The 12,498-nt window shown below is 44.4% G+C and overlaps 1 protein-coding gene across 20 annotated transcripts in view; it reads left to right on the plus strand.

Annotated features, from left to right (window-relative positions):
- Positions 1 to 12,498, plus strand: part of KCNMA1 (potassium calcium-activated channel subfamily M alpha 1) — a 718,693-nt gene that overhangs the window by 350,826 nt on the left and 355,369 nt on the right. For all 20 annotated transcript variants that reach the window (XM_041748736.1, XM_041748737.1, XM_041748738.1 and 17 more), the window contains exon 3: positions 8,699 to 8,760. In XM_041748736.1, the coding sequence (XP_041604670.1) occupies positions 8,699 to 8,760 (62 nt within the window). The remainder of the gene's footprint in view (positions 1 to 8,698; positions 8,761 to 12,498) is intronic.

Below are 12,498 nucleotides of genomic sequence, written 5' to 3' on the forward strand. Positions count from 1 at the left end.
TTAGCTACAAACTTGGGAGCTCCAGCAGCAGATGGAAATTTTTCCCTAGATTCTTCAGTAATTAGACAGGACAGGTCTCTCAAACTTTAGCCCTCGAATGGAACATTATATCTTGTTTGCCAATGCACCACTTTCATGCTATTGATAGAAATATGTGAAAATCAACCTTTTAAGTTTTATGAGGCAATGATAGAAGATTTCAGTGTCATTAAACCTTGATTCTTAAGGTCACAGGTTTTAGGGAAAATTTTCCGACTCAGGGTTACAGTTGCTTTCCATCATTTCGGTTTCTTGTTTCAATTATAATAAGTTGAGACCTTTAGAGGATCACATTTAACTTTTCTATATTTTTGTGTTACGCAAAATGAAACAAGCGTGGTCAACAAAACCCAAGATGTTAGATCGTTGACACCTTCCCGGCAGTTGGGAAACACTGACCTGCAGAGATCCACACAACTTTGTGCCCTGGAGTATATCAACATGGTCCCCCAGGAGGGAAGAGATTAGGCTTATAATTATGCCCCCAATTCTTCTTTGGGGAAAATAAAAAAAAGAAGGATCCAGACCTTTTATATCTATTCCATATTAGTCAAATGCTCCTCTGCCCTCTATAAAAAGCTCATTATTGTGCATAATTTGTCTGTATGCCAGTAGATGCGTGACTTACAATAAAATTGTTCTTAGTAGCTTACATTAAGAAGGAATCCTATTATTTTCCAGAGCTTTGTTTTTATCTATAGTCACTTTGAAATTACCTAATTTGGAAATCACAGAGACACTTTGCTAGGACTGTAGTTGGCCAATAAATAGTAATAGAGACCCAGTATTTGTGATTAATTATTGGAGTATCAGTTTATCTCTGTGTCTCTTGCAGTGTGTGTGTGTGTGTGTGTGTGTGTGTTCGTTTATTACTTATACACTTATATTTACATTGTTTTGCATCTCATTTCCTTATGACATGTGCTTCACTTTGTTTCCACACATTCCCAGTCCTGATCCTAACTTAAATTCTCACCTTCTGACATCTACCACCTTAACTGAACCTTTCATAGAGACGTAGTTTCCCTCACACCTCCATAGGTGTCTTCTTTGTTTATAGCCCATTGGCCCCTGGATCTGATCCTCCATAGCTCTTCCATCTTTGTGCAAAACCTTTTCTCTTGAGGGTCCTGCCATCCAGCTGAATCCTCACCCTGTCTACTCTCCCTGATGCTGGCATCTCCCTTCCTGCAGGCTCTTCCACCATTCAAGGTGGCTCCATCGTTGACTCTTCTCCCCACCTCAACTCCAGCCATCCCCTTCTGGTATGTGCACATGATTCTGCTTGCTAGCCCTCTTGCATCCCAAATCCTCAACCCCTTCAACCATGATGCTCTCCAGCCCTACTCCACTCCCGCCATGAGTCCCTTGGCCCTGGAACTATACCTTACCTCTTTCTGAGGTTTTAAGCTCCAAAGTCTCACTCCATGAGGATCCAACTCTCTTGCTTTCATTACACCCAGTTTCCAAACTTACTCTCTTATCTTTTCTTCAAATACACTTTTATTTAGCAAATATTGATTGAGACACTTTGCTAGCTTCTGGGAGTTTAGTGATGACTAAAAATGGACAGGCAGATGGGATGAACACTGGGTGTTATACTATATGTTGGCAAATTGAATTTAAATAAAATACTAAAAAAAAAAAAAGGACAGGCACCCTGTCTTCATAGAACTTGCAGTCCAGCAGAGGAGAGAGGAATTGATCAAATGATTGCACAAAAAATTTAAAATTTTTGCCATGCAGTATGCTATAAAGTATTATGTTCATGGGGTACATCCCTGCAGTAAGTGTTAGGAATGTGATAGCAGAGCTGAGATCTGAAGGATGAGTAGTCTATGAAGAGAGGTACGACTTCCAGGAGGAAGAAAATGCTTGTGCAAAGGCCCTGTGGTAGCTGGGGTGGGGAGGCACGACACATGATGAGTAAGAAGAACTGAATTTCCATTAATTAGAATCTTCAGCAGCAGAGAAGCAGAGAAATTCCAGGGCTGAGAATTTCAGGGTCTTGTAAGCTGTTTTAGGGATTTCTTTTTCTTCATACTCAAAGTCATTTGAAGCAATTTAAGGGGTGGGGGGACCTCTCCAAGTTATATCTTGTGTCCTAAAAATTCAGTCCATTTTATATTGGGTATGGCTTTAAGTTTTGCACTTTGCACTTTTGGAAGTACCAGACTTAAATGCCCCTAAAAGCACGACATTTTTCCTGGCCTTCCTTACATTTGAATAAAGCACAGTTTTACTCTTATCTGGGAAGTCCCATGTATTTTATAATTCTAAACACTGACTACTGAAAGCACTTCTTTATTCCTCCCTTTATTTCCTCTTGAATGCATCTGTACTTAAACTGTTGTTTGGAGTCTTGGCCTTTAGCGAATCAACTTGCAGCATTTTTGTGTAAGCACTTCATAAGTCAAAAGTAATGTGCCAGAATGTTACTTTGGAAACTTAGGGGACCTTTGGGTGTTTAAATGGCACTGTCAAAATATTGGTTTTATATTTTACAAATCTTTTGTTATTTAGGATAACAAAAATACCTTTCTTGGTAGCAAGATGATGTCTTCTATTGAGAGTGGTTGAAGGGTGAGGAAAACATTAGTATACTGGCCAGATTGTGAAGAAAAAAAATATCCTTCACTTTTTTCCCTTAAGAAAACACTGATACTCAGAGTGTGGGCTCCTCTATACAAAACCTACGGAAACATGGGCTTTTCAAAGAATCACAAAGGCAGGCGGAAAGGAGATTGGGTGAGATCCCCACTCAATTCCCTGGAGCAACAGCAGAACGAGGCACAGGGCCAGGAGAGAGCCAGTCAGTGGCCTCGGTAGGTTGTGTTGTAGTTTTGTGGGATAGCCAGCTGCATGAGCAATTGATTGTGCCACTGGAAACACAAAACTATGAATCCGAGAGTCCGTAGGATTCCTGCTTATGATTTTCTGCAAGACACAAGCCCCTCTGACAAGATTAGTGACACGCATAATGCTCATCATGCTGAATTTACAGTGATACCCACAAATGGCACCCCCTGACATAAAAGAGCATTGCCTTCTCAAGCTAAGAGTTCTGAATCCTTTTGCAATTCCTGTGCAATAACCTATCCAGGTCCTGATCTGACGATCATCTCTTCCAGGCCCCCCTTTCACAGATTGGGAAGCTGAGTCCTGGAGTTGTTAAGTGGTATGCTCAAGAGTGTACTGCAGAGTCAGGATTCAACATCACTTGGGTCTGTGCCCTCTCTGCCACGAGTCTGTCTGCTGGCACGCCTGGTGCCTTGCCCTTCCCTGCATCAGACAGGTGGATCTGGAGTGTCAGGGATTTCCTTTCTTCTCCCTTGGCTTTCCACCCTCCCCTTCCTATTCCACTTTGGGGGTTTGTGATAGTGGTGGTGTTACTTCTGTATCCTTTCCTTCCTTGGACATCCGAGAAGTGTCTGTTTATATGCGTGGTATTTATCAAAGCCACAAGGGACTCCTGAGTAATTTAAACTTCTGAATTCCATGCTTGTTGAGGGCAAAGTCCAGGCCTGACTTTGCTCTTTTAGTTTTCTTTTTTCTCTCTCTCTCCCTCTGGGCTTTGTACACAGGAGTCCTGTCTGTCAGAATTGTTAAATTCACCAGACCAAACATTTTAATTTGGATGGTGGAATGATGTTATCGCTCATAAACAAAATGTCCCCACGTTGTTTTGCCTTGGGAGTTCTCATGTCTATTGTTTTTACATAGTAAATTTTATTGTATATAAATTACACCTCAATAAAAAAAAAAGTGATGTGCCCTTGGGATTTTATGTAGAAAATGGTCCATTTTCAGAGGGGTCGCTGCTGCCAGGGGCTGGCTAGGCCCCAATCAAACATGCAAAATCATTAATTAGGGTCATTTGTTCTGCTGTGAGCTGAGCAGAATGTATAAAACCTGCTCAGGAGAGAATTAATTCATCCTCCTCTCTGTACTTTACTTCTAGCAGGATTCTCAAAGCCTGCAGGCCTCATACATATGTTCTAATGGGCTAATTGTTAAGGCGACATTTGTAAATTAATCTCTGACTTGAGCTAAGTGGTTTCCCCTAATGGCTTTAATTCAGTGACTCCCATTCTTGGCTATATATCAGATTCACTGGAGGAGCTTCTGAAAAATAGAGGTGCCCAGCTTCCCCATCCCCCCAGCTTGCCATTCTCTGGTTCCAGGGTGGGATGAGGGCATCTCTGTTTTTTAACAAATGCTGCTCAAGTGATGGGTTGGTGGTGGTAGCTGCCTTTATGAGCCTCTACTCCAATCAGTGTCTGGAGGCCCTCATAGACTCATGACTTGTGTCTATTGAAAGCGCTTGGGCCAAATTCAACAACTTGAAACCAGTTTCTAGAACAGACAGCGTGTCTAAGAGCCCACCTTCCCCATTCATTCATTCTATCTTCATCTCACTGGAATTGTCCTTTCCTTGAAGATCTTCAGTGACTTGATGGGGGATATTCTGTGCTTTGCCATCATGTTTCCCACTTTTATGAACTTTTTTTTAAAAGATGTTATTTATTTATTTGAGGGAGAGGGACAGGGATAGTGAGAGAGAGCAGGAGTGGGAGGAGAGGGAGAAGTAGGCTCCCCCTCCCCGCCAACCCACCCATGCGGGGCTCAATCTCAGGACCCTGGGATCATGACCTGAGCTGAAGGTGGACGCTTAACCAACTGAGCTACCCAGGCACCCCTTTTATGAACTTTCTGAGACATTTGAAAGATCTTCAGGGACTGCTGGAATGTGCATCATGAAAATATCTGTGACTATCCCCTCTCTATTCTCCATTTATTCATCAGGCTCCTGGTGCCAGATGTTATGGAGAGACTTTTTTTTTTTTTTTTGATGCACTGTGTGTCTCTGTGTGTCTGTGTCTGTGTTCCTGGCATTCTTCTATGCAAACACATGTCGTGTTTGATCTTGCGTTTCTGGGAACAGATAACTCAAGAGTACCATTGTTTCAATGACATTTATCAAATCACTTTTGTTAGATATCTGGCACTCTGTAAATATCACTCAGTACCTGGTACCACTGCGTAGCATATGGGTATTTTCAATCAACCTAAGACTGTGGCAGTTAGCGCCATCCCAGGTAGCCATCCCATGGTGATTTGGTGACCCTACCTCCCAGCCTGTGAAAAGCTAGAAAGGCGCTGGTGGAGGTCAGCACAGTGTGTGCCCCGAGAGGGAATGCTCATCTCATCTCACATGACAGACTGTGTGTACCAGGTCTTGTTTGTGACAGTGCTTTGTAAAGAGCTTGGTTATTGTAGGGAGCCTTCTGTGACTCAGCTGCTGGAGGGCTAGTGTTTCTGTGTCTGGTATATTATTATGCTTTTCTTGGCCTCATCTTAACATGTCCCTTGGGCTAGAGTGCCTTTTATCTCTGGGACTTTCGAGGCACATAGAAGAACTCCCAGCAGACTTCCCCCTTACTGAAGGGATGTTCTAGAAGCCATTACAGGTAGGAAGAAGGGACACTTTGAGAAGAAAGAACATATTGTTCCTGCCCATCTCAACCTCTTTTCCCATTCATATCTTGACCTAGTTAGTACCTTAGTACAGAACGACTATACCTGCGCCATACCATTGAGTGCTAGTTGTGTAGTAGTGTAACATGACATGGATTACTATGTAAGGATTATTCCACAAAGAAATTTATTTCGTGACTTTAAGTGGACTTTTGTTATTTTTCCTAGGGCCTTAAGTATAGCAGATTTCATGAAATAAATACTTAGATAATTATTTGGAGGTGCTCTGTAACATAACCGTTAGCATTTAGGCTAAAAATCCAACTGTTCTGTGTAGCTGGACTGAATTTTTTCATATGTAGAGCAGAGTTCTCAGACAATGGGGGGCTTATCAGAGAGAGCGATAAGAGATGAAGAGAGAGAGTGCTAATCCTTTGTCAGGGCCTATAGAAGATGAATCTTTGTTGGATTCCTATTTCCACGGCCTAATCCAAGGGGTTGATTCATTTTCTGTAGCACTTGGATCCAGGTTGACAATGTAATCAAGCCCGACGTGATAAAGAGCCATTTAGCATGTTTAAAAACCACATGCCCAGTTGCCTTAATTTTGAGAAGCTGGTCCCTTCCTCATTGATTATTTCAGTCCTTGAGGTGGGGGGTGTGGGGGGTGGATCAGTTTGGATGCCCTGTACCTCCTCAAGAGACAGCCTTCCAGATGAACATGTGGACCCAAGAATTGGTTCTCTCACCAAGGTCTTCAGTTCTTGGAGGTCATTTCCCTCCTGAATTTCTTCCCTCCCTCATCCTATCAGAGAGATGCTGATACTTGAGTTTGCATCTTAAGAAGCTAGCAGGAGTCCTCCCCTCCTGTCACTGGCTGATTTGCTTAAATAAGCTGCACATTATTCCCTGTCAGAGAGGCCAAGTGAAGGCAGCTGGGACAAATTAGTGTCAGCTACTTCGTCTGGCCCCCCAGTGCTGGGAAATTCTCACCATTGCAAGAGAGCTTAGATTTTGAGCTCATTTCATAACGATGGTGATGCCATTTGCAAGGGCTTCGATCCTCTTTCCTCCCCTCTCCCCTGCATCCCTGCCCTCCCTTCCCATCCCCTCATTGGCCTGTAGAGTCAGCTCTGACCAAAGCTCAGCATCCTTACACACACACACACACACACACACACACACACACACAGAGCCCAGCTGACAGAGATTAGTCTTGGGTCAGCTGTTTATGAATGAAGAAGAGGTCCTTCCCCTGTGCCCTGGCCACGCCCCTTCTCTTTGCAGCATTTTGAGAATGAGGTCGGGGCCAGGATTTCAGTGCTTATGTCTCGTAAATAGCAACACAGATCAAAATTAATCTTAAGCTATTTGTTTTGCTGTCTCCTTCAGATGATAGAGGGAAAAGAAGAGGCTTGTTTATATTTTTGTTTGTGTTTTTTTGTGTGTATGACTTTGCAAAGGGATGAAGGAGTGAATGAGCGTGAGGGGAGAGCCTGGGGTGAGCCTGCCAGGAGGATTAGCACCGGATAGATGGTGATTTGCCAGCAGACTGCAGGGTTACCTTGGATTCAGCTGCAGCACGGTTTAGTTTTTGAGACAAAATGGAAGAATAAAATAAGCCCCAGTGATGTACTGTTTTACCACTTTCTTTCATCAGGATGATTTGTCAGGTGCTATGAGGCTACGTCTTCCTCAGTGTCCTGCTGTTTGTTAGTGTTTACTGTGTGGTCTGCTGTCTGTCCTGGTAGCTCCGTGGGGCTCTGCAATGTTTTCAATGAGTACAATAGGCAGATTGCATTTCCTATCTGCCAGTTTGATGCACACACACAGTACAGATATGCATGTGTGATCCCCTCGACTCTCTCTCTCTCTCTCTCTCTCTCTCTCTCTCACACACACACACACACACACACACACACACACAGCTTGGCTGTACGCAGTCGTTAAATTGGGATTCATCTCTATCCACCAGCCGATGCCAGAGGGATGTCAATATGCAGATACTCTGAGAAGAGACTGACACTTCTTTCTGCGTGGTCCTTTTAGGATATTAGTGTGTCGGAAAGGTATTTGTTGGCACAGCGTGCAGCGGTAGTGTTTGCTTTCTGTTTTCAATCTTAATTGTTGGCTCTGCGCGTCTTGCTCATTTCTGAGCATCCGTTTAGTTGCCCTACTGGTCTCCTCTGTAAAAGACTAAATGAACAAACCAGAACGTAGAGCGGGGACAGAAGTGTTGGTGGCGGCGTCAGCTGCCGCATACGCTTCAGATGGACGTCAGTGTGACAGGTATCCTTTGGAGGAGATGCCAAACTGTCTTTTATATCAGAGGCGATTAATTCTGAGTGAAGAGTGTAAAGATGAACAAGTCTTCTCGTGTAGCTGGCCTAATGTATTAGCGGCTTTGGCTCCCTGCACCTAACCCGTTCCCAGAATACTTGAGAAGTGTTGTAACTACACGCTCGTGGATGTGCACACACACACACACACACACACACACATTTGTACAAGCAGCAAATTTGTGCTTTTCAAATTGATGGTTCTTGTCTGGAGACCAGCAGTCAATCAGGGGTTGCATAGGGCTGGGGGCGGGAGCGGGCTTAGCTTGTTCCTGGGTGTGAGGGGTCTTCCTGGGATTGATGAAAATGGTCGAAGCCATTTCATTGCAGTGATGGCTGTATCCCTTGGTCAGTTTACTTGAAGTCACCGAATTGTGCACTTAAAATGGGTCAACTTTGTGGTCTGTAAATCCTTGTCAGAACTTGGAAAAATTGATATTCCCATGTCTGAGTTCTTCTGGGTCCAGGATGCCCATAAAATGACCAGTTGTATCGCCCTGAATTCTTACCTGCTCTTTCCTCACTGGAAGTGTGCGGACTTCAGTTGCGGAGAAGCTGGACCCTGTTGCTAACAGGGCAAGATGGGACCCGGCACCATAGAAACAAGAGTCTGCCCTGACCCCTGTTGGCCAGCACAGAGGTTGCTGCCCACTGCAAGGTGTGGAGGCAGCATCAGGAGTCCTGTGGGGGCCTCCAGGGCTTGAGATTCCCAAGAGGACCCCAGAAAGCAGTTGGAAATCTGCTTCTCCACTTGTGTCCAACCCCCACCCCCGACAAAGCCCCCCAAAATGAAGCTTCCTGGTGTTGGCTTTAAGTGATGGCATTTTCTTCTTCTTTTGCAGGTTGTCTTAGTCTTTGCTCTCAGCATTGGTGCCCTTGTAATATACTTCATAGATTCGTCAAAGTGAGTATTCAAATACGTTGTCTTGCCCTCTTTTCTAAAACAATCATGAGCCTCTGCGTCGATGACTTGATTTATTTTAACACCAAAATTTGCAAGTCTTTTGAGGGTGGAAGGCTGTCAGAGGAAGGCAAAGCTACTCTGCTGGTTTTCTGAATGGGAAAACAAGCTGTCACAGGAAGGTTACTCCGATTCTGCTGGTGTAAGAGGGAGAGAGGTATCTGAGGATAAGTCTTTTTGCTGGGTCTAATTTGTTTTCAAATACCTGTTTCCTGTTGAAATATTTGCAATAAAGATGTCAAGAAGCTAGGAGGGCTTTGGTAGGAATGTCCAACCACTGGGAGGGTTACAGGTATCCAGCCAATGAGGGTCCAAGCCATTCTTGCCATGTTTGTAAGGTCCTCTTCTCATTAGGGTTTCTCATGCTTTAATCTTGTTGGGGATCAGATTAGGAAGCATGGCTCTGTCCTTTGCAGCTATCAAGCAGAATATTCAGTGGAAGCATTGCTCGTTGGTGCTTCTTGACTTGTGAAGGTAACAGATGGGAGGAAGGAGTTCTTTATGACTCCCAGAGGTCAAGGCCCATGGCCATCTAGCATTTCCTAGAGTGGACATTTGTGTGGAGCCCTGGGGTACCAGCTGAGTGAACTGGTACTCTGGGCTGAACCTGAGGTGGAGGTGGGGGCGGTTCTTGAGGACAGAGTTTAAGGCTTCATAGGGGTCAAAAGAGGTCACTGAGCAGAGCTGCTAGGCAGTGGCCAGCTCTGCCCTGGTTCCAGCAGGTGTCACCCTGGGGTACCTTATTTGTTCCAAGGATTCTGTTGCAAGCTTGGGGCTGAGAAGCTGGAGCCAAGCTGGTCTGACGCGCCTTTCTGTGGTGACCGTGAACTTGACAACTGGGCGGTGACCTTGAACTCTTTGCCTGCGTTGTCCACTGTGAGAGTGTTTTTGTCTCTCTGAACTCTATCCTTGGTATGACTGTTCACTAGAGTTTGATTCCAGGAACCTGCTTTGTGTCCTTGTTGGCACGGACCCTGGTGTGCCTGAGTCCTGAGCTTAGTGCTCTTTTTCTATGGCTCGGGATGGTAGTAATTTCATGCACGCCTAAATTCTGAATTTCTCAGAGGCATCTGGTCACCAGCCAAAGGATTTTGTGCAATTGGGTGCTGAGGCCAAAATGCCATGTCAGGGAAAATAAAGCAAACATCCCTTTAATCACTTGCCTCTGGGAATCAGCCAAGTCTGAGAGTATCAGAGGTCCTTCAGTCCCCATGCACAAGGCTGGACTGCCCTCACCTGCCTCAGGTGGAGAGTCCTTTCAAAGTCCTCCAGGAGACAAGATTCTACACGCCTCCTCCATTAGCTCTTTTTGGCCAAGAAAGAGAAGAGATGTTTAAGCCTGGACATCTCCAACTGGTATGTCATTGAAGGTAAGCTTCTTTTAAATATCTTCTCTTAATGATTCTGGACCATATTTGGATTGAACTAAAGATCTTCTAAAGCCCTGGTCTTATTTCTCCATTCTCTTCCCAGGAGTGAGGAGTGTTCTAACATGTCAGGGGGTGCATATCCTGTCAACTTCCATGCCAGGCTCAGGAAATGGGTTTGGGCATGTAGTATGTGTGCCCCAGACAGAGCAAACCCTCACATGGAGGTGAGTGTGGTGATCGGTTAGGAGAGATGCCTCGGCACCTTCTTACCCTTCCCCTCCCTTTCTGCTCCTCTGTATTTCTCAGAAATAAAATGCTCTTGTTAGATGGATTTGAATTGTGTCCTTTTTTTACAGTGTCTACTGAGAGGCAGACTTTTGTTCGGTAGATTCTGATGTTCACAGCTCCATATAGGAGAATGGAAAGGAATCGAATTCCCCAAAGCAAAGGGCCCCTACTCTGGATGCCCTGCGCCACCCCACGGTCCTTCGGATTTAGTTATGATTTTGCTCAGTCTTGGGAAAGCCAGCATTGGGACCCTTGTCTGGTTCCGGTTTCTTTAATGGACTTACAAAGAGTCTATTCCAAAGATGGACAGTTTGCTCAATTTTTCAGCAAAAATGCCAGTAATCTTAGAACCAAACTTGTCCCCATTTTCCCTGGGGACTGCCCTAACCTCAGTCTTTCTTCTGTGTCACTGACCTGTGTGGTTTGGCATAACGAGACTTGATTTATAAGAAGACTTGATGTTTATTTATGTCAGCCCTTCCGGTTCTCATTTGCATTAGTATGTTTGGTTATAGCCATCTCCCAAGGTTCTGTCCTTTGGGTGACCTGATCGGCGCAGCCAATAACCAAGGAGTCTTCCATCTTCCTGGGGAAAGCCTGCAAAGCATGCACACATGAAGTAAGGGGCAGAAGTAAAATCTGTAAAGTAACCTTTATGGCAAGTCCACAGATTCCCAGGAATAAAAAACAAAAACAAAAACAAAACAAACAAACAAAAAACCTATTAGACATTGTAATCAAGCAGACTAAGAGAAAATAAAGTTCTATCCACATATAAGAAGCAAATGGAAAATGTGTAAGAAAGCTGAATGTAAATTCTTAAAATTCATCTTTTCATCTGAAATTCTCATTGATTTATACACACTGGTGGTTTGGCTGGCTATGTGGGGGACTTGGAAAGAGGGCCTTAAACTTCTCTTGGGAAGTTATCCTATATTACCACCCTGGAAAAACCTCGTATTCTTCAGACAAATTTCTGTTAGCATTTAGCCCTTCAAATATATCAATCAAATAAACAAATCCCTAGGCTTTCCCTCGCATGAGCCTAGTTGGGCGGACATTGTCGTGAAGTGGCTCATCTCCATGAATTTCAATCGGAGCTGCACCTCCCCAAAATGGTGAGGAATGTTCTAGCAGCACAAGTTCAAGATATGGGGGTCTCTGCACCCAGCCCCTTGAAGAGGGCAAGGAAGGCAGATTAATATACACAACAGGCTCTGGTGGTCTGCTCTGCCGGCTCAGTGTCAGACAGGCCTATTGGGGTTGTGGGAATGGGCTGGCAGGTGGGGTGGCTGGTCATTCCACTTTCATGTGGCAGCAGGTGGGGAAGGCAGTCCAGAAAAATGTCATAATTGGTGGCTTTCTGATCTTGTTAACCTTTCAGAACTTAGTTTACTCTCAAGAGGTAGTGGGTAAGTCATTTCCAAAGACAGCCTCCCCTAAGGATCTTTCCTTTCCCATCGTTAGGCCAAGATAGGTCCTGGAGCAGCTCTTTTTTTTCATTCAAGGATTTGAGGAGAGCTTCTTTGGGTCTTAATTTTCCTGGAGTGATCACCACAGAAGAATCACTTGTGCAGCCTCAAGTGATTGCTATCTAGCTAAGACAGATTGTGGCTCCGAGCTCCTGGAGTTGAAAGCCAAAGAGAATTATGTTAAACTGTGTTAAAATTATGCTTCATCATCCCAGCGGTAGACTCTCTAGAAGCAGCCAAGCAGAGGAGCTCTTCTACCAAGACTTTGGATAGGCACAAGTGTCAGTTCCTTCTAGACACGGAGAAGATTTAAGCCCTCCAAACACAATAATCCTATCCCTCAGAAGATATTAAATTAGCCACACAAGGCAGGTACTGCCCAAAAGAACTCTTCTTTCTCATTCTTTTTAAAGGTGTTCTGTCCAATTTAAGGCATATGCCACTCCAGCTCCTAATTCTGATGTCTCTTGATCTCCGCTGACCCTTTCCTCCCACACACTCTGAATACTCTGTGAAGCAAAGACTTTAAAAAAATTGTACAACTGAGTCAA

This window comes from Vulpes lagopus, chromosome 3, assembly GCF_018345385.1.
Source record: "Vulpes lagopus strain Blue_001 chromosome 3, ASM1834538v1, whole genome shotgun sequence".
Lineage (NCBI taxonomy): Eukaryota > Metazoa > Chordata > Mammalia > Carnivora > Canidae > Vulpes > Vulpes lagopus.